The sequence below is a fragment of the Telopea speciosissima genome, chromosome 1 (genome assembly GCF_018873765.1).
Source record: "Telopea speciosissima isolate NSW1024214 ecotype Mountain lineage chromosome 1, Tspe_v1, whole genome shotgun sequence".
Classification (NCBI taxonomy): Eukaryota; Viridiplantae; Streptophyta; class Magnoliopsida; order Proteales; family Proteaceae; genus Telopea; species Telopea speciosissima.
The window spans coordinates 6,087,594-6,108,673 of record NC_057916.1 but is presented as its reverse complement, the minus strand read 5'-3'; the positions used below and the strand labels follow the sequence as shown (position 1 = coordinate 6,108,673).

Genomic DNA, 21,080 nt, shown 5'->3' with positions numbered 1-21,080 from the left:
GGGGGGGATAACTTTGGGTTTGAATATGTTTGGATCAAATTATAATGTGTCTATTAGGATTTTTAGGGGTTATTCTATATATTATCTCAATAAGAAAAACCCTAGACACAAGCAAGAAATGTCATATTGTGCAGTCGAGAGTGGTGTAAGGTGTTTTTCTAGTTTAGTGAAAAAAAACTCTGGTTCTCTAGGGTAGGTATATGTATTCGTGTTGAACCACATTAAATTTCTCATGTTATGTATAATTATTTGCCTCGGTTTTTTTTTCCCTGTAATTGCTTGAGTGAAATTAGATCCAGGTTCGGCAGATCGTTGTAAATCATTTTTTTAACTATAGAGTATAGACCTAGTTTTTCTTACTACATCTAAGGAGTTGTCGGAGGAAAGAGAGAAATAGTGAAAAAAAAGTTGTGTGCAGAGCTCATATGTGAAGAAGAGGAATTCCAAGATACGATTCTAATACGTGAGAAGCAGAGAAGACTCTTCATGTAAGTGATTGAAAGAAAAAGGTGAAGGATGTTGCCCGCAGCCTGACAATAGACCATTACTCTTAGAGTAATGAGTAGAAAATAAAGGAAATACTAAATGGTATATCCAATAATCTTTGGAAGGATCATTTAGCTTTCTCGATGGCCTCATGTTTATTTATGTAATGTTGTGGATCCTATCCCCCCTCCCCCCTTTTTTTTGATTAGGTAACTAAGGTATTATGTGGTAGAACATGGAATATTTCTCTAATTACATCAATTATTCTAACTGGCATTGCATCTCTTATTGTCTACGTGCTGCTCATAGCGGTCTGAGCAGCGCAGACACAGCGCAATGCAATGATCGCCTTACCCCCGCTCCCTATACCTAAAACATATCTCAATGTTCTAACTAGATAAACTTGAGCTTACTTAATCTGATCGATCACTATGGTTTGTGACAGGTGTTTTATAGCTAATACTAGTGAAGCCATGCTTCAATTGTTATTGTTAATGTAAGGGTTTTTTTTTATTAAAGGGGAGGGGAGGGGGGGAAGGAGGTAACGGCCAAGAGACTTGAACTTGAGAATTACTTGTGAGCATGGGCATAACGCGCACTACACTACAGCTCACCAACTGCGCTAGGCAGCTGTTGCTACCATGAGAACTGTTTACAGTTCTTTTTAATAGCCTCTTATTAAACGTTTTGTGAAACTTTGTATTGTTAAGAAGGATAGGAAGTTTGTTCACTTAAGTCAAACTTGGCTAATAGTGCTAGGATATCTAAAACTAAATCTGTTATATGTGACACTGTGGACACCTTCATAGTTTTTAATCTATTTTGTTTCTTATAAAAAAAATATAAGGGGAAAAAACGCTAGTTGGTCACGTGGCCTGTGTGGCTCCTATAACTTAACGCAGAAGTGCACGAAAGTACTACGCTATCCCCATAGAAAGGCAGAAACCTCGCTCAGGGAGATGCTTGCATACACACTCCCATTGCCCAGCGCGCACGTGAAGGCTCTAGAGGCCCAAGCAGCGATATCTTTTTACAAAAAATAATAATAAAACTTATATCTTAAAGCTATAACTACTTAAGGAAAAAGTTTTCCTTCATCGCACGGTGACGGTTCACAATCCCATCCTCGAGATCACAAACCCCTATAGGATTTTAATATAAATTCTGAAATACCCTCGTGATACACTCTCACGACCATCCTTCAATACGCGGCAAATGAATTCTCATTCACTGTCCCTGAACGAACACTCGGGGCCATTAGTAAATGGGAAAAAAATTTATGTTGTCATAAACCATATATTTAATGAGAAGAGAAAGGGGGGCTGCAAATTTAATGAGTTGAAAGAGGGGAGAGATTGTGAGAGAGAGGGACTTCCTTTTTCCATTACTAAATTTAATTAGGTTATACAATCATACTAAATAAATTTTAACCAAAAAAAAAATCGTATCAAATAATTATTACCAAAACATTCTCCTTATTTAAATCAATTTTACATTCTCTTTATTTTTGTTTTACTTGCAACCACATGAGTAAAAATAATATAACAAAATATGAACGCAAGTAAAATGAAGAATCTTAAACATTGGATCCAAATCCATTTATAATTGTTTTAGGTTGTGAATTGTGAGTGATCCACGGAAAAGAACGCAAAAGATTTGAAATTAAAACTTGCAAGAACATTGGATTCTCCCGCAGAGACAATCCGTCAAAATTACCATGGATAAATGGAGTAACTTCCACAGGCCACAGCAATGTGATTAGAGATAATACTGTAGCTAATCATGTGGTAAGTAAAACATGTTTTATATACCTTCATAATTAACTTCTCCCTGATCCAACAATTGTGGCTGTTCAAGTCATAATATATGTTCATGCCAACATGGGCCTTCAATTGCAGACACAAAACATACACCCAAGCTTGGGCCTGTAGTCCTTACAAAGAATGGGCCGGGTTCAACCATAATTAGTTAAATTTAAGAGGAATGATAAAAAATAAAAGACAAAAAATAACTTCGTGTGGTATGGCGTGTTTAAAACGATTTGAGTGTGGGGGGAATCTCGCATGTCACACCAATGACAACAAGTAGAATGGTATATCATATGTGGCATATATAATCAGGTTGGTATAGAGAAAAAATAAAAATAAAACAGTTAAACCCATGTGAGAGGACAATTGTACATTGGCATCGTGAGAAAGATTTTTACATTCTTTTTAAGTTCAAGACTTCATAAATGCGTTAGTTGAAACTTGAAATTCAATCGCTTTCAAACCCTAATCTGCCCAAGAAATGATCTATTATGATGCAATTTGTGTTCACTCATTGCAAGTTGAAGTAGCATTCTTAATTTTATGATTAGATGAATTAACTAACTATGGATGACTTTATTGCTTACCTTTATTTTTACCACTTCATCTATTATTATGCAATTTGGTATTAAATGGGCCTACAAAAGCCCAGTTATTTTTTTTTTTGGTAGGAAAAAGGGGGGAAGAACTAGCTCTTCTTAAAGTTATTATAGTTTGATGCACACAGGGTGTTGCAGTTTTCAAATCTTGGAAACCCAAATTAGAATGTTGAACTCCATACCTTTTGACAAGAGAAGGAGTTGGGCCTAGTGGATTTGTTGGTTTGCTGCAATTAAAATCATATTAGATGTGATGGGTGTTGATATCTTTTTTTTTTGTTCCCTTGGCTTTCTTATTGATATGTATAACCAACCTTTACAGTGTTTAGCCTAATCATAACCGGTAATAAAGCTGGATGGATTGGTACTTGGTAGGTAGAACTTATCTTTTTCTTAATTAAGATCTTTAAACCATATTATGACATATTAGGATCCCTCCTCCTCAAGAAATCACCATTACAAACCTAGCTGGTTTGATACTTGAATGAGTTGTATGTTGGGCTGGGCCAGCATAAGCCCAAGTCAATAATAGAACAGACGAATATTAGTGAGCCCACACAGGGATTCACTGGCCCCAAAAAGAAAAGGTTAATTGCCCTAATCATTATTGGCTTAATAAATAATCCCCAGGGTAGGAGAGAAGCAGATGAGATGAGATGAGAAATTTTTTTTTTGGGGTAAAGAAGAGAAGAGAAAGGAAGTTATGTGATAGTGTGATGGGCTAATCTTGTTTGTTTAATAGAACAAGTTGTCACGTATTACTTTACTAAATGACTTTTGCTGTCAGAGTAAGCCATGGTCTGGCTGTAGGGCACACAAATGCATATCATTAGGAGGTCCTCTTTTTCTCCACTTGCATTTCGTATTGGTTGTTAAGCACATAAAGTTAATTGATACTTTATTAATTTAAGCAAGACCTTCTTTGAGATTGGTAATCACTTCAAAAGAAATGTTAAGAGAGAGAGAGAGAGAGAAGAAATGTATGAAGGAAGAAAGATAATGGGGTTTTTTTTGTTTTTTTCAACCCAAAAGAAAGGGAAGTTTTCCTTCACCTTGCATGACTGTCTTCCACCACTTCAACTGCACCATCCAAAGACTCACCAGTCGAAGACTTAAAACAAAAAAAAAGGGGAAATTTCAACTTCCAACGGTATCATTGAATTACATTGCGGAGGATTAATTTCGACTTCGTCTATTGAGGGTGAAGTGTAATGATAAACCAGAATACAATCACATGATCACTTCACGGGTGAAAAAGAAATTCTCTCCTCCCAGTGGTGAAGAAAGTTTTTGTCTAATACGTAAAGGAGAGAAAACAAAGAGACGATGTGTACTGGATTATCCAAATCCTGCCACATCAACCTTTAATTTCTTTTTACCAAAAAAAACTTTCATTTCATCATGGGCATTCTATGATATCCTTTGGACGGTGCAATATAGGAATATTATTTTGGGCAAAAGATTGTTGCCTTATTGCATTGCCCATAATGAGAATGCGCATAGGAACATCAACAAGGATGAGATTTTTATTTGACAGAAAAAGGTAGGGGCAAGTGATAATTTTGCATGCTCCTATGTGTATGCATTGTTTCAAGAATTGGGAATTGGATCAACAAATTGACCCAATTCAAATCAAATCGATCGGAACAGATCCTGAGTCCACAAAACTTAGAATCGTCGAGTTTTTAGATATGAGGGTCTATTCTGGGGTTCTTCCTAGTGATTGATGCCAAAACAAATCGCTGAGTTTTCAGATCTGAGGTCCAAATTCTAGAATTCTTGAGACCGATTCCTGGTTTAAAAACCTTGGGTGTGTGGGTTTTGGTCACCCCTCTCAAGAAGCTCCGATCTCCTAAGACTGAGAAGATAAGCAAGTTATCTCAACTTCTATTTATGTTTACAGTTCACACTTCCATATATAAATACATTTCTCAAAGAAAAACTAAAATTAGGGGAAAAAAAGAGTAGAACAAATTACAAAACGATCCTACCCTCCAATTTGTCTTCCTTCAATTTTACAATCACAAACTCGATCAAAAGCCGCTCTACTCTGATTTAGTCTTGCTTTCTTCTAACTTTCTGCCGCTCTCCCCGATGGCTATGCCAACAGCAGGTTCATTAGCATTAGAGGTAATCAGGCAAATGCACAATCAATCGATCGATCGACCTTTCTCTAATTTTTATTTTTTCTTTTTCTTTTTACATGTCACATTGTTCTGTTCTTCGATCTCTGTCTGCAACCTGAACCTCTCTCTCTCTCTCTCTCTTGCTATGTCTTTCTCTTTCATTTGTGAGTTGTTCATTTGAAAGAAGGAAGGAGGGATTGGGAAAATGGTAAATTGGTTGAGGGATTCTTTTCTTATCGTCTTTGTCCCCTGTTTGTTTACGTCAACTGATAAAATATTTAACAGAGCTCTCTAACAGCTCGAGATCGTTGCAGGGAATGTCTTTGACCCTTGATCCATTCCTGTATATCTTAATAGTTGGTTCCGCCGAACTCCCAACAACTCCTTCTGATTTGGCTAGGCTTCGTTGCTCCTCAACATCCACCTAATCAAAATCAAATTTTGATTATCTTTCATTAGTTTTTTACTATTAAAAATTTAATTAAGCAAGTCAAATTGTTCATTAAAAACACAGCCGGCGTTTTAATTAAAAGAATAGAAGGGTTTGGGTAGGGACCTTGAGGAAGTTGACCGACGGGTATCTTTTGCAGAGATGCTTCATGGTTTGTAAGATTTGCTCGTCGCAGGAGTTGTTGCAGAAGAGCCCCACAGACGTTCCTGTTAATACATGGAAAAACCAGGGGCTTTATGGTCATTCTATTGAATAATTAGTACAGTAATCTCAGTTTATTTTTAAGTACTTACCAGGCGACATTACGAAGTGTCTGAAACGCTCGTCACTGGTAACGACGATGATGTCAACATGGGATTCGACGGCCCGCCGATTCTTGAGCTGCAATTGGGCCTCCAACAAGGCCCGGCCGACTTCCTCGTCCGCTGGCATTTCTCTTTTCAACTTCTCGTAGTCTTGTACGGCTGCCTCCCACCGCTCCAACTAACCGGGAAAAAAAAAAAAAAAAAAAAAGAAAGGTAAAAATATTTAGTGCATGATTTGTTAAGTAACACGGACAGTAGTGAATGATGAGTCTCACGCGTACCTTGGTGTAACAGTCGGCTCGGCGTAGTCTGGCTTTGCTGTAAGAAGGGCGCAAGTTGAGAGCAGTGGTGCAGTCCTCGATCGCCTTCTCAAACTGACCTAGTTTGGATCGGCACGCGGCTCGGTTGCATAACAAGACCGAGTTGAGCGGGTCGTTCTCTAACCCTTCACCGTACGCCGCACACGCCTCCAAGAACTTAGAAGCTTTGAACAACTCGTTCCCACCGTTCCTTGCCGCCGACACCGCTCTTGCCCTCCTCACCACTGCATTCACCTCTCTGTTACTCGAATCCAATCGAGTCGCTCGCTGAGCTGCCGCTACCGCGTCGTCAAACCTATTAGAAAAACCAAAAATTACTTTATCATAATTCATAACCAGCAGCAGCATTATACAAAATTGTTGGGTTTCACACAAAAACAATAATTCCCTTCAAAATAATTATAGAAAGAAAGAAAAAAAACCCAAATTGAGAAAATGTAAGAACCTGCCGGCGGCCATGTCAACTTGGGATCGTATTTGCAATATATAAGAGTAGGTAGTGGTGCCGAAGAACTTATTGCAGTCGTCCATGTCGAAGACCGGCCCGTGCGTTAACGTGTTATCCGCATCTTCATGTTTCTGAAGCTTCAGTAATGACTCAGCTTGCATTGCCAAGACCTTTACCCAATAATGTCCCCCACCTTTCACGTTAGTATTTATTATTATTCAAAAAAATTTTGTAATGAGGATCGTTGGTGGGGTTCAGTTATTGACCTGAAGAGCTGAATCGGCGCCGGAGGATATCGCACTTCTGCTCTCTTTCAGCAATGTCTGCCAGTCCTTCATTCTCCGAGCTTCGTTGCATCTGTTCACATGTTTCTGCACTTGTTGAACTTTCGCATAATCGTCAAAGCTGGCCTCGGGTCCCGACTGCTTATACTGATTCAAAGCTTTCTCTGGCTCTCCCAATCTGAGAAAACACAGATCCTTCGTTATACACTTAACTTGGCTATCAGAAAAAAAGACTAATAATAATAATAATCAATAACAATAAACAGTAGTAGTACCTCAGATACAATGTGGCCAAACGTTGATGAGCTCTTTGGTAAGAAGGATCGATTCTGATTGCTTCCCTGCATTCGAAAACAGCTTCAAGAAGCCTACCCATACCCGTCAAGGCCGCGCTCTTGTTGCTCCGATACGCAGCTTTATCTGGATCCAACACCATTGCTCGATCGTACAATGCCAATGCCTCTGCAAAATTACCCTTCTTGTACTCCTCGTTACCAATCACCTTCAATTCCTCTGGATCTAATCTCCTCGACAGAGCTCGACAAAGGGATTTCTGCTGTTCTTGGCTCTCTTCATTACTACCTCTCCTCACTATATTTCCCATTACACCACCATTGTTACCGTTTGTCTTTCTTCCATTGGCATTCTCTCGAGCAGTCTTGGGGAGGTATTCCAGAACATTGTCGGCGGTGGAATTGGAAGTGGGTTGTTGTTGGTTTGCTCCTCCTCCTCCTGGTTGCCTAATGTTACCCAAATGACCAAAGAGGTACACATTGCTTGACGAAGCTCGAACCAGATTGCTGCTTCCCTTGGATCTCTGATGATCAGCGATCATGATTTCAAGCTCCCCTGAAATGCCTATCGCCTCCTTTGGCACTCTTCTTCCTTGCCCAATTTGTTTTGTCGTTGGCACTACCTTTGCTGTTAATGCCGTGGATGTGTTTGAAGGAACCACCAATGCCCCTCCATCGCCGCCATCGGAGGGTTTTCTGGGTTGATGATTCTGATAAGCCTTGGGGTTACGAGGGGCAGCTTTGACAAGGGGCTTATCAGGTAGCTTTGGCGGAGATTCAGTCAAGGTGTAGGAGTCGATGACGGCAGAATCATCGAATCCGCCACGCCTCCGCTTCGAATTAGAGCTGGGGAGCTTCAGAATGGTCTTGCTAGTTGCTAAGGGTAAATCGCTCGCAGATTGTGTTCTTCTGGGCCAGAAGCTTCGGCCTCGGAAACCGTATAGAAGCATGGCACCACAACCCGATTTCTTGTCCGGCGAAAGATCCCCCATTTCTCTCTCTTTCTCTGTCTGTAACACACCTTTATGATAATTTCCTTTCTATGGAGAACGGATCATTTCTAATTAACAGGAGAATTGAAATCGAAACTGAGCACAAGAAGAAAAAAATGTTTAATTGAAAACCAAAGACTGTAAACTGCCGGGGAAATCGGGCGTCCCGGCAGCTGTATCCACCAGAGAAAAATTCAAACCATCTCAAGTTTTTGAATCAAATCGAGGAGATAAATCTACAAAGGACCTACCAACCAACTAAACAGAGACGAGAACAGATTCGACAAATGACAATTTTTTTTAAAAGGTGAGAACCCACTTTATATATTAAAATTAAAAAAATGTAAATAAAGGTTAAAAGATTGCTTGAACAAGAATCACGATCAAAGTCTACCACCACCCCAGGAAGAGTGTGTATTTTCTGAACCCACGACCTCCTGGAGTGGCTACCAAGAAACCTTCTTTTCTTTCTCTGTCAATTTGATTTTCTTTTCTCTGAACAAGAGAATTTGGGAATGGCAATATCGAAGATTTTGGGGGAAAGGGAAAATTAGGAAAAGAAAGAGGAGATTAGTATTAGAAATTCAGTTTTATTTGAGATGATGTTCTGTGATCGTGCAATGAGGACAAAGTATGGAGAACCGGAATATCCGGTGCTTGGACAAATATGGATCTCTAGAATTAAGAGGACAGAAAAGCAAAAAAAATTAAATTAAATTAAAAGAGAAAGATAGAAAATTTCCATTTTTTTTTTCTTTTAGGGATTTAGACTTTTTACAGCTAAGGGATGGAAAAAAAAAGTCGTGGGCTATGAGCGGCCCCCACGTATCACCGCCAGCTGTATTTGATACTTTAAGACCGTTTCCTTTCCAATTCCCTCTTACCATTTTTTTTTTTTTAAATTTTATTCTCTATACATTATTAGGAGTTCCGACTTCCTGGGGCGTATTTCACCAACTAGCCCCAGCGATTTATTAATCGGCATGACTTATGAGTATCGGTCTATGGATCGGTATCGTTATCTACCGATATTTGATCCGATACCAATCGAGATTGGTCATGTTTTCTTCAAAAAAACTTGATTTTTTTACATTTGTATGTTGTCCGTATTGATCCACTGATATGAGATATTGGTCTTCGATATCAAGACAAATTGGCTGATTCCATACGAATTCCTCAAACCATGATTAGTCCTATAAGATCGACGGTCAAGATCGAACAACCCAAACTAAAGCCCACTAGACGTCTACACTCTAGAGGAGCAGTTAGAAATTGGAATCCATTCAGTAATTTAAAAATCGGATTGATCTATTTTGGCTAAGTGTTTAAATAGATTTGATTCGGGGTATTTGGTTTGGTTTCGATTTTTTTTTTTGGGTAAAACTTTGGATTTGATTTTTATTAAGTTTTGACATTCGATTTTCATACAATTTGATTTCGGTTCATGCACTCAGTTTTTGTTTTGGGTAATGTTCATGTACTCAGTTGGAATATTCTCTGTGGAGGAGCATAAGAGCCACACATGCACGGTAGCCAATGAGAATGCGCAAGCTGACATCTTGGGGGTGTTGGGGTGATCATTTGCCCCCCCCCCCATTAAGTTTGGGATTGGCCTACGCCCTCAAAGAACCATTTTCCCTATATTAATATATTCTATATATAGAATAATATATTATCTACCAAAAAAAATTAATATGTTAAACTATAATATCAGTAATATATACTAATATTATAAAACTCTTATAAAAATATTTTAAAATTTAAAAGTAATATTAGAAATATGAGAAAAAATATTAATTGATCGTGTGATTCTTATGCCCAGACACAAGACCGCATGAATTTATCATTCAACCCCAATGAAATAAAAAAATCACATTGAGACATGCGTGAACTCTCATTGGACCCTGCACTGGGTAGGTGATACATGACCATACAACTACTTCTTGCCTTAATAATTCATACTATAATATATTAATGGACTAGAGATCATTGCTTAGTCGTGTAACCCCTGCACCAGTGTTGGGACCAATGAGAATGCATACGGGGCATCAACACAATTGAGATTTTTTACTTCCGGAAGAATTGGGTAGTAATTTCATGCACTCAGATTAAAAGTGGTAAGAGGCGGAATTCAATTTCTATTGATTCATGTACAAAACTAGGGTTATACATCTACACACCAATTCTAGATTCGATGTCGTCCAATCCAGATCAAGGTTTTTAAAAAATGGAATTAGGAAACGAATAAGAGTGGATTTCGATCCAAATCAACCGGAATCGGTTTCAATCGGCCAAAAAGTGAAGTAGATTTGATAAGAATCGATTGGAATTAGCTGGATTGGTCACAATAAATTATGATTCAAATCCCGCCGATTCACCGATCCAACCCGCCTCTCAAAACTGTGATATGGATCCCGTATTTATGATATGAGCTACAATTCCCAAGAAAAAGAAAAGGGAATTACAATTGCATATGATGAGATTCTTACTTAACATAAATACATTCATTCCATCAAGATACCGCCAAAGCTTCTTGGGAGACGTGGATGCCGTTGGATTGCCAGCTGGGACAGAACAAATGCCAGTTGGCAGTTGAAATGAAGTTCCGCAAAAAATGCTTTAGAGAAGCTGTTTTCAGGACTTGAACCCCTGATCAAGCATTCAACAAATCAGCACTTGACCAATACGCCAAACACTACCTTCTCCATGATTTACACATCTTTTGTACTCTCTGAAAAATCAGAATTCAGAAAAAACAGAGTTTTAGTGCACTGGTATCAGTCGCCACCACCGATACCAACACAGTAGAGTATATTGGTTTTAAATAGCCAAGAATTCAAAAAACAATTTCTTTTTTACCATTACCACCGATCTGTATCGATATCAATTGTAACGGTTACAATTGATATCAATACAGATCAATCAATACGACCAATACAAAAACCATTCAAGAAACGCTTCTCTATTGAGAGGAGCTTGCTCAGAATATAAAAAATATAAGTTAACAGAGAATTTTCTTGTATCTAGTCCATCCTTATATTAATCTGTAGATCTTCAGCACCTAGGCATCTAAAATCTAAAATGAAGACAAAAGGAAGAGGAAATCCAACTTTAGAACCAGAGTTCTGGCTGTCTCGCATTCTGCTTGACAGTGTGACTCAAGGCTCAAGGTGAAAAGTAGTGAAACCAGCTGAGACTACAGACTACAAAGAGAGAGAGAGACGTATTAGCCGCACGTGCTCTCTACGTAAAGTAATAACAACCCACCACGTGATTCAAAAGCCTTCAAACTTACCCAACAACAAAATTTCTCATAATCAATCAATCTCTCTCTCTCTCTCTCTCTCTCCTCCTTGCTTGATTTGCATCAAGTCACAGGGTGTTAGAGATTTCAAAAGTTATAATCCTCCAACGTTTATATGAAACTTTGTATGTGTTTAAATAATACCCTTCAAGCTTGAACCATCTCCATACTGCTGTCTTAAAGTTTTGGGTTGGAGCCCTAAGTGGTAAAAATGAAACCATTCTCAGATTTTTTTTTTTAACCTGAATATTATCTGGGACCTGGGGAAGCCCCTAAATTTTATTAAAATTTAAAGCCAATAAGAACAGGGGACATAACTCGCCTTACCTCAACCCATAGAGAAATAATCACCATTCTCACATTCATTACCCGTATATTAATCTTTAGATCTACTATTTTAAACTCAGTTAAATGGAAAAGAAAACTATTTGACCCCTAGGATGAAACGAACACTGGATTACTAATGAACAATAGCAGTATTTTGCTACTAAAAAGCTAAATAACTTAATTGATCCATCATCCACAGGAACTTTATTCTAATCTTGAGTTACAGATCCTGCATGATATCTAGTCTAACAAGAGACTGTCCCTCAATAAATTAAATCATGTTCCATAGGTAAAAAACAAATTACAGTTAAAGTAAATGAAAAAATTCACTCTACTCTTTCTATTCTTATTTCTCATTCTGTATTCCATTTGGAACTAATTGCACCTGATGCATAGAAACGGTAAAGAATCACAATATCTAACTACATCTAGAACCTCAAGTGATTATGTCCCCTATCATGCTGAGTAACAGTGCATTCGAAGAAATGTTGAGTTTCATACCATGTGGTCCGTGTCAGAGAGGACTCCTTGAAAATCAATGAAGTAATCAACTTATTTGGAGGCTCTTTTCACTTGAGTTTTGCTTCAGACAGTTGTTCTGCGTCATACCCTACATCCAAGCATCATGCAATTTCCAAGTTTGGGTCATTAAAGTACCTGTTTGTTTCAATATAGATTACAAAATCAAAGCTACAATTCATGCATGGGGTTAACTATGAGAAATAAAATTTTAGTCATGCTTCAGCTTACATGTTTCGCAAAGACTCGATTAGATAATCATCTCCATCTTCTTCAACCTTCTTAAAATAAATGCAGTACTCCTGAGCCATCTCTTTATAGAAGAAACTGGTCCTGTTAACCCCACTATTCTTGGGTCAAATTCTGCAGTTTGGGGGGAAGAACAAGGAAAGAGTGTTTGAGTTTCAAAATGTTGGACTAGGAAATGGTTGCAAATCAGCATTCAAGAACAAAAACAACCTTTCAGGTAAGCCCAGAGTTGCGAAGGAGAATCCCATTGAGAATCAATTGTTACAAAAAGAGGCATCACCTTCACATACTGTTTGGACTCAGAGCAGGTAAAGTATAAATATCATTCATTACACAGACATAGAAGGCCAAAATATCAAAAAGAAGAAACTTGTCAAATATAAGATGAACCAGACCTAATATGTCAATGGCCTTTAACGGTACCTCTGCCATGCTCAGAGCCCTAGTTATCCCGCAAACATAAAAGCAATTAACCAACAAAACATATATGAGAAAAACACAATCTTGGATGCATGGGTAGTTGATTCCACCAAAACTCGAGGATCATAAAAAGACATGTCAAATAAACTTCTGGATGAAGTGGAGGAACTAGTTATAATACAGGATTTTTTTTTTCTTTTGAAAAAAGTTGATTTTATTAGAAGAAAGAAAAGGGAGACGTACAGAGAAGAGGCTCATCACACCCCCTCAACCAAAGCAAGAGAAAGGCAAAAGAATCAAAATGAAGCTACATCCTCATTGAGTTGAAGTGCCCCCTATACATAATCTTGGTAATGTAGTCTTAGGTTTGGAAAGTCAAACTAGGAGCCAGGCAACCAGGATCTGTTATGAACACCAATCAAATAGGCCAAAATTATGGTTTTTGGTCAGTTTAGGGTTAGGTTTGAGGGTACATTGGCAACAATAGCTGATTCCATACTATCCCATAGGCCATTACCACACTAGAAGTGTGTTGTTTTCACGCATCCAGTCATCATACTCTGTATCAGTAGTGGTAGGTGAATACTCCAATTTTCCTTTGGCATTTTTATATACCATAACAGCTTGAGCCCAAAGTAAATAATTAAAGGCTCCATTGAGCTTAATAGTAGTAATTTGGGCATTAACAGAGTCCCTAGGAGGTTTAGAATCACCCATGGTAACAAACGAAAAGGACAGCAGCAACCAATATGAGAGGAACCAACCAAACACCAATATAGGATCTCAGAAAAGTGCACAGAAGAATGTAGATAACAAATATCCAGTCAGGGAGCCACAATTAACACATAACAGCAAGTCAGCAACAACATATCACCTCCAGATAATAAACAGATGACTAGTAGAAGGAGAGATAAAACAGCCACCAAGGGTCAATACCGCAAGTGGTAACCAACAACCAGACCAGGAGAAAACTTGTGGCAATAAAGCAGGGGACCAGGTCGAGTTGTGGGTAGAAGTAGGAGAAAATAACCTCAAACATGAAGTCAATCCAATGGCTGGATGTGGAGAATAGATAGATGCACCAAAATAAAAACTTCAAAATTGCAGAATTTATAACTCTTTAAGATTCAACAATATACTCATCTGATCAGAATCAAATTTGGACTAATAGAAGACCCTTGGCGGCTTGGCCACATGAATGAACCCCAAAAAGGCCCAACCAGTTGATGGATTAGATGGGGAGATATCCTCAATCCAAAAGTTCAGCTAAATGGCCAAACAACAGAGTTCCGACAGTTATAGGGATCAGCAGCAAGATAAAGACTTCATGTGCATGGATGAGACATCCTTGTATTAGTATTGAAAAACGTACGAAACCCTAGTTATCACGTGTAATAAATTAGGGTTAACTGGTTAAGACAAAGCAAAAACAGCATAGGTTGCCGTAAACCATAAGGAAGACCACCGTAAGAAGACCCTTAAGAAAAAAGGTAGGGATCAAAGCTATTAATTGTCTAATGCTATGATATGATGTAGCAATAGCAGATCAGCAAACAACCAATAGAAGAAGAGTATGAGAGAAGAAAAGAGAAGTCGATTGAGGAGAGGAGAAGAACAAGACGCACAGTATGTTGGAATAATGAAAGAACAAGAGCATAACAGCTTGATGGGGAAAGAAGAATGACCATAGGGACCCGACAACAAGGACAAGACATATACAAATCAAGTTCATCAACTCAACGAAGTCTTAACCCAACTGAATAGTACCACTAGGAATCATGTTTGCCATTCATCTCTATCTCAGGTCATATCAGTTGTTAACCCAAAAGGAATCCATATCTCCTTATACTATTTCTCACAAGGTGTGTTTCAGCCTACCCCTTCGTTAAATAAATATAAAAATAAAATAACTATGCATTACAAGACTCAGCCATGATATTATTATTATTTTTAATAATGCAAGTAAAGAAGATATATTAATGGGAAGTGAGGAACTTCAAAGCATGAGGCCAAAGAGAAAATTATCTATACAAAACCTACCAAGAATGTAACAGCAACAAGAAGGTATCCAATTTCTTCTCAAACAGAAGATGAAATCTATATGCTCATTGATTGGTTTGATGCCTAGCGCTGTTAGCCATCTGAAAAAGGACTTGGATTAATTCTGAAAACCCAAAAATATACACTGGTGACATACTGAGCAAGGGAACAACACAAGCATCAACATAGAAGCAATATCAAGTGTATAGACAATGAGGTTGAAAGACAACATGGACCCTAAAATCTAGTGCAAACCAGCCAATCACAGACTCACAGTGGTGGTGTCCCTTTATCTCAGACTAAGAAATCTAAATAGGAAAAAAAATAAGTGCGACAATTGCGTCTCTGATAGAACCCCTGTAACTCTGACCCAGAGAATCTGCATTATCTGTAAATGCCACTGCTTCCCCAGAACACTCATCAAATGGAACTTAAAGGAGGTTCCTTTGGGGCTGGGGGACCCTTGGGGAAGACCGTAGAAATTCAACTCACTCTTGAATAATGCATTCATGGAGAACACCCCTCATATCTCTATAGTGGGAGATTCGTAGCACAAAGGCATCCCCAATGATAATCAAATCAATAATCTCCCACAAAAAACAGCTATGGTCCTGAACTAAGGTCGCTCCTCCCATTATCCCCATACTCTCTACACAAGAACAAACCATAGGGGTTTGCCTAGTTACCCAAAAAGGGTAAGCTACCATACCACAATAGTTTGACAATAGCATTCACAATAACCCAGTCAAAGCTAACGTGAGATTCAGCATTTCAATGCACCCTAACACCCGAAAAGCTCCTCCACACTCCCAAGTCCCAACCTGCTATGCACTAAATTCCTCACCCCCACGGGATATCTTCCGCACACTAAAATTGAGATTGAATTTGATGGCATCTCAGCAATACATGGAGAAGCCCCAAGTCCCTAAACTAAATCCTGGATCCAGTGAAGCTGCCTATGCCCATGGTTTTCCCCCCCTCCTCTCCCTTTTGTTTTTTGGTTCAAAATCCCTCGTCAGATTGGCAGCTCTCAGTGAGAGTTTCCATACAATCGGCCATTTTGTTTACCCTTTCAACCTTGCATTCAAAGGATTCACAGTTTTCACTTACACAACTAATAATTTCCCACGATACGATAAAGCTTTTCACATCCTTCCTCCAACCCACACAAATAAACATTTTAGGGGAGTACAGAGAAACGGGCAAGGCAGTTCGTATCAAAATACAAAACCCCATTTGAATTCAATCATAATCCTCTCCTCAGCAGGAACTGGAGAAGGGCTGACATACAAGTAAGGAGATTAACTCACCTACGAAGAAGATTCAGAGCGTCCTTTGAACAAGAGACCCTCGCTATGCAGATTGACAGGTATATCAGAAATCGAATCTCCGATCCAAAAGACATCCTTGAAGAGAATTCAGATCGATTTTTGAAGGGGAAAACTTCGAGAAATGCAGTAAAAACCCGATAAATTTCCATACCTTCCTACTGCTTGATAACCAGTTCAGCAATAGAGTACGAATCATTCTCCTCTGTTTCCCACTAATTTTAAATCTGTAAATTAAAAGACATGGCGGAATTTCAAATTTCAAATTCCAAATTCATGATAATAACAAGTCACACTAAAAATGCTGCAAACCATTCAGTAACAAGAAAAAGAAATAAGCTGCATGTCAAGTGAAGTGATTCGAGCCATTAATTTTGTTAATTCATTTGTGAATAAAGAACTATAGGCTGACAAACCGTTGTAGGCGGTGGGCTTATTTTGAAGACATAAGGAACTCAGCCCATAGCCCATCTTCCAGAATTTGGAAAACCAGGCCCAAATCACAAATTGCCCACTTAAAACAAACCGTGAGCGGAGAATCTTCACGTACGTGTGTGTACGTGAACGACTCACAGCCATTCAGATGGAATCCAATCCGTGAGAATATTCCATCTGAATAAATGTAAGTCATTCACATACGCTCACCTATATGAAGAGTCACCGGACTCAAACAAACCCCATTTGACAGGAGCTTCTTTTCCCTTTTGCCCAAGTACGATTAGGCTCCAACCAATGGCAGCGCGGGAAATAATGCATTCCATTCCACTCTTTGATCCCTAGACCTGACTACAACAATCAGTTTTACTCAAAAAAATAAGCTGCATTGGGTGCGTGGGTTTAATCACACGTCTGAGGTATACTTGTGGTATGTTGCATATATCCACCATTCCACGGTCCTAAAAATTGGTCAACCTTTTAGGATTGCTTTGTGGTTACACTTTCATAAAAATAAAAAAAACAATCAATTTGGCACTTGGGATCCCAAACGAAACTCTCGTTTTTATTTAATCTATATAACAACGAAGGTGATGTTTCCAAAATTCACAAAACAATCTGAGCCATCCATTTTTATGTTTTTTCGCATAGTAATATCTAGGGTATACATGCATTGATATACATTAATCTGCGTCAATACAAAAAGGGATATTTGATTGAATCAGACTCTGAAAATTTAACATGTGACTAATTTAGACCATGTTTTCGCTATCCAATGGCCGGAATGGACAATATCATCTATCCATACATTACATAATAGATGTTTTACGATATTTAAAAAAAATAAGAGACTTTTGTAACAATAATCTGCATAGCAAGGGTCTCTGTTCCACCCCCAACACTCCCGGTCATACATATACAAACATATCATCACTTCCTACAGTTACACTTTGTAAGAAGTCAATTAATAAAGACTTAATGGTCCATAGTTGAAGGCCATGTGAAAGTAAAGAAACAACCACAACATTTAACAGTGAGCTATTGGTTTCCAACCATCTCAACAGGCAGTGAGAGAAGATGCCTAGTCTTCATCTTGTGAATGGCAGTTGCAGGGTCGAGGTTCTTTGGACAAGTGATGGTGCAATTCTTTATGGTTCTACACCTATACACCCTCTTCTCATCTTCCGTCAAAGCTTGCAACCTCTCCTCCGCAAAATCGTCTCGGCTATCAGAGATCCATCGGTAAGCATGAAGCAATGCAGCTGGTCCCGGAAACTCTTCTGGGTTCCACCAATAGGAAGGGTTGGAAGTGGTACAACAAGCACACAATATACACTCATATAACCCATCTAGCTTCTTCCTGTCTGCCGGTGATTGCCTGAATTCTCTCCCATCCTCCGGTGTCTTCCTTGTCTTAAGCCATGGCTCAATCAACCTGTTTCACACCAGTAAGGTCTAATTAAACAGTTTGATTTGATTTCGATTTGATTTTGACATCAACAAACCGATAAAAAAACCTGAAACTAAAATCGAAGCTTTCCTTATTGGTTTGGTTTGAATTCACTATTACCGCACCAAAACCAATTCATTCGGACCAAAACCGGCCTGAACCAACCGATTGACATCCCTACCATTTTAAACACTATGACATTAAAAGTGGGAAGTGAGAGATGTGGGCTAGTTAGTCTTACTTGTATTGTTGATAGAAGTTGGTGAGATCAACAAGAAGGTCTTTAACGACGAACATATGAGGAAGGGGAGTGACTGTGGAGGACTTGGAGGTGTCGGTGTCGATAGGTCTAATGCAGGCCACGGTGTTGGTACCGTCTATGTTCATGGCGCATGAGCCGCAGATGCCTTCCCTGCAAGACCTCCTGTAGGTTAATGTGGAATCCTCCTCGGCTTTGATCTTCTGCAATGCATTCAACACCATGGGACCACAAGTGCTGAGATCTACGAAGAAGGATTGAAGATACGTAGGGCTTGTTGTTGGGATGNTNANGNTNCNANCNGNANANCNTNANCNCCTTCTTTAACCACTTGGCGGCCTTCGTCTTCTCTTGTAACTCTAATAAATCTTGAGCTTCCACCGTTAATTCTGCAAGCTCTTGTGACACAGGTTGTTCCTCTAAGATTGGGAAGTTTTCAGCCTTTTTAGCCCCTCCTCCATGCCTCAATAAACCTGCAACCTTATCGTATCCATGGCGAAACTAGCTTCTTGTGTTTGTCACCCCTTGTCTTCTCCACATCTCTCTCTCTCTCTCTCTCTCTCTCTCTCTGTCTCTCTGTCTCTCTTTGTGACTGTGGGAAGTCTCTTAGAGGAACAAAGCTAGGCTGCTTTGGGCACTAGGGAATTTAGAAGTTCAAACCGGTTGGCGCATGCAATATAAGCCACATGTCTATATGGACGAAACGTGTTAGAGAGTCATGTAAGGCTTTGTCCAAAGCTCATGCATGGGCTGGGTCCTGTACTTCCCCACTTTGGATCCATATATATGAGGCCCATTAGCCCAATAAATAATCACTCGGGATGCTAGGTTTGGGTTTAGAGACCTACTTGTTATGCAAGTTTGTGTTTAGAGGCCTTGGGCTGAGCCTGGCCCAAAAAGGCCCATTTACACCCTTGAACACTGTTACGTGGTGATTTGATAAAGATTTTTCATTTTTTTTTTATTGTAAAACAAGAAAACTGTTTTTGATTGTTTTTGTCGTTATCTTAAAAAAATATTAATGGTGCATAATCATAAACTGAATACAATTTCTTCAAAACCCTGTCCAATCCAAGACAAGGATTTTCTTCTTTTTTTTTGGCACAAAAAACCCCTCAAGCGGGGCAATATATTAGGCCTCGGAGGGCTAAAAGGAAGTTACAATATTGAGGAGGTCCTCTGGAAAGGAAGACTTCCACAAACCCAGATAAGGGTAGCACAACGCCCACTTAGAGATAGCGTGGGCACAAGCATTGTCATCTCTGCCAACAAAAGAGAAAGAGATAGACTAAAAGCATGAAGAGAGAAGCCTTAAATCCATCATAATGATGGAGACTTCAATCGGGGGGTGGAGTAAGGGGTCCAGCAGACACTTTACACAAACCTGATAGTCGGAATGGAGAACAACTTGACGAAGCCCATCATTAACTGCTGCTTGCAACCCCAGACGGATTGCTCTAGCTTCCCCAATAATAGCTGAGCTGGGGAAGTCGTGCTCAGTAGATACCATGTACAGGCGTCCAAGATCAATAGTGATAACCACCCCCATACCCATAGCCCTAGGCCTATCGGATAGGGAGGCGTCAGTAAAAATGTGAGAAGGCCCCACCACTAGGCAATGAGAGAGCCGGGGAAAAGGGGGGTAGCGAGGGAGCAAGGGGGATTAAGGATCAATAATGATTCAGCCACACACTTGTTAACAGAAGTCACCCAAGATCGAAAAGCCGGGACACTCTTCTGAAAGGCCATAGCATTCCGGCGCTTCCATATCTCCCAAAGGATGATCGCATGAGCAGAGAAGCATTCCCGTTGTTCTTTTTTCGAAAGGCCAGGAAGGCGGCCCCAATGCACTACCCAATCTGAAACTGACCAACTAGGGTGAGTCGATGCCCGCAGAGAGACACAAGAAGCTAACCACGCTTAAAGAGCTTGGGGGCATTATAGGAGAGTATGCACAACAGTTTTTTAGCCTTCACCATAGCCCGAACATAAGTCAGAAGCAACAATGTTCCTACGATGGAGGTTAGCCAAAACCCCCAACAACATTAACACATGCTTTCCAAACAAAGGTTTGGACTTTTAGAGGGATACTAGATGACCAAATAATCTTCCAGACAATCTTTGGAATAAAGGAAATCCTAGTTCCAGAGGAAGAAGAAGGCGGAGAGAGAGAAGCTCCCAAACGGTAAGCAGACTTTACAAAGAAGAGTCCCTTAGTGTGGGGACCCCAGCAAACCCACAGAGAGTCATGGTTATGAATCAGTTGCCAGCCCAGCTTTGCCAACAAAGCCAAATTCTGAGTACGAAGGTCGTGAATCCCAGGCCCACCCTCCAACTTTGGCAAACGGAGACAATCCCAGGCAACCCAATGGATTTTTCTCTCATCCTTCTTCTGCCCCCATAAGAATATGCAACCCTCTTTGTTAATCTCATCTAGCATTCCATCTGGCAACTTGAAGTGAGACATAGAGTAGGTAGGGGTAGCTGTGGCAATGGCTTTCAAGAGGACCTCCCTACCAGAAGGAAACAACATCTTACTCTTCCAACCTGCAATCTTGCCAAGGGTTCTATCTTTGATATCCTAGAAAGGCGTCATCTTCCCCATGCCCACAATAGAAGGGAGCCCCAGGTAGGTCC

General features: G+C 39.5%; 1 protein-coding gene and 1 pseudogene across 1 annotated transcript; both read right to left on the bottom strand.

The window, feature by feature from the left end:
* Positions 1–5,235: 5,235 nt before the first annotated feature.
* Positions 5,236–8,170, bottom strand: LOC122659659 (inactive TPR repeat-containing thioredoxin TTL3-like). Its single transcript, XM_043854762.1, has 7 exons — positions 7,103–8,170; positions 6,810–7,005; positions 6,541–6,713; positions 6,057–6,390; positions 5,764–5,953; positions 5,576–5,676; positions 5,236–5,443 (listed from the first exon to the last, which is right to left on the bottom strand). Exons 1-7 carry the CDS (start codon positions 8,110–8,112, stop codon positions 5,282–5,284), a joined length of 2,166 nt encoding a protein of 721 aa, XP_043710697.1. The 5' UTR covers positions 8,113–8,170; the 3' UTR covers positions 5,236–5,281.
* A 9,602-nt stretch (positions 8,171–17,772) lies between these two features.
* On the bottom strand, positions 17,773–18,983 carry LOC122648487 (annotated as a pseudogene).
* Positions 18,984–21,080: the final 2,097 nt, after the last annotated feature.

Bases quoted from the DNA above. Each gene is read 5' to 3' on its own strand.
- LOC122659659 (XM_043854762.1), bottom strand. From the start codon at position 8,112: ATGGGGGATCTTTCGCCGGACAAGAAATCGGGTTGTGGTGCCATGCTT. The intron at 7,006-7,102 runs GTACTACTACTG...GTGTTTTCTCAG, and splicing joins TTGGCCACATTGTATCTGAG to ATTGGGAGAGCCAGAGAAAG. The intron at 5,954-6,056 runs GTACGCGTGAGA...TTTCCCGGTTAG, and splicing joins GAGCCGACTGTTACACCAAG to TTGGAGCGGTGGGAGGCAGC.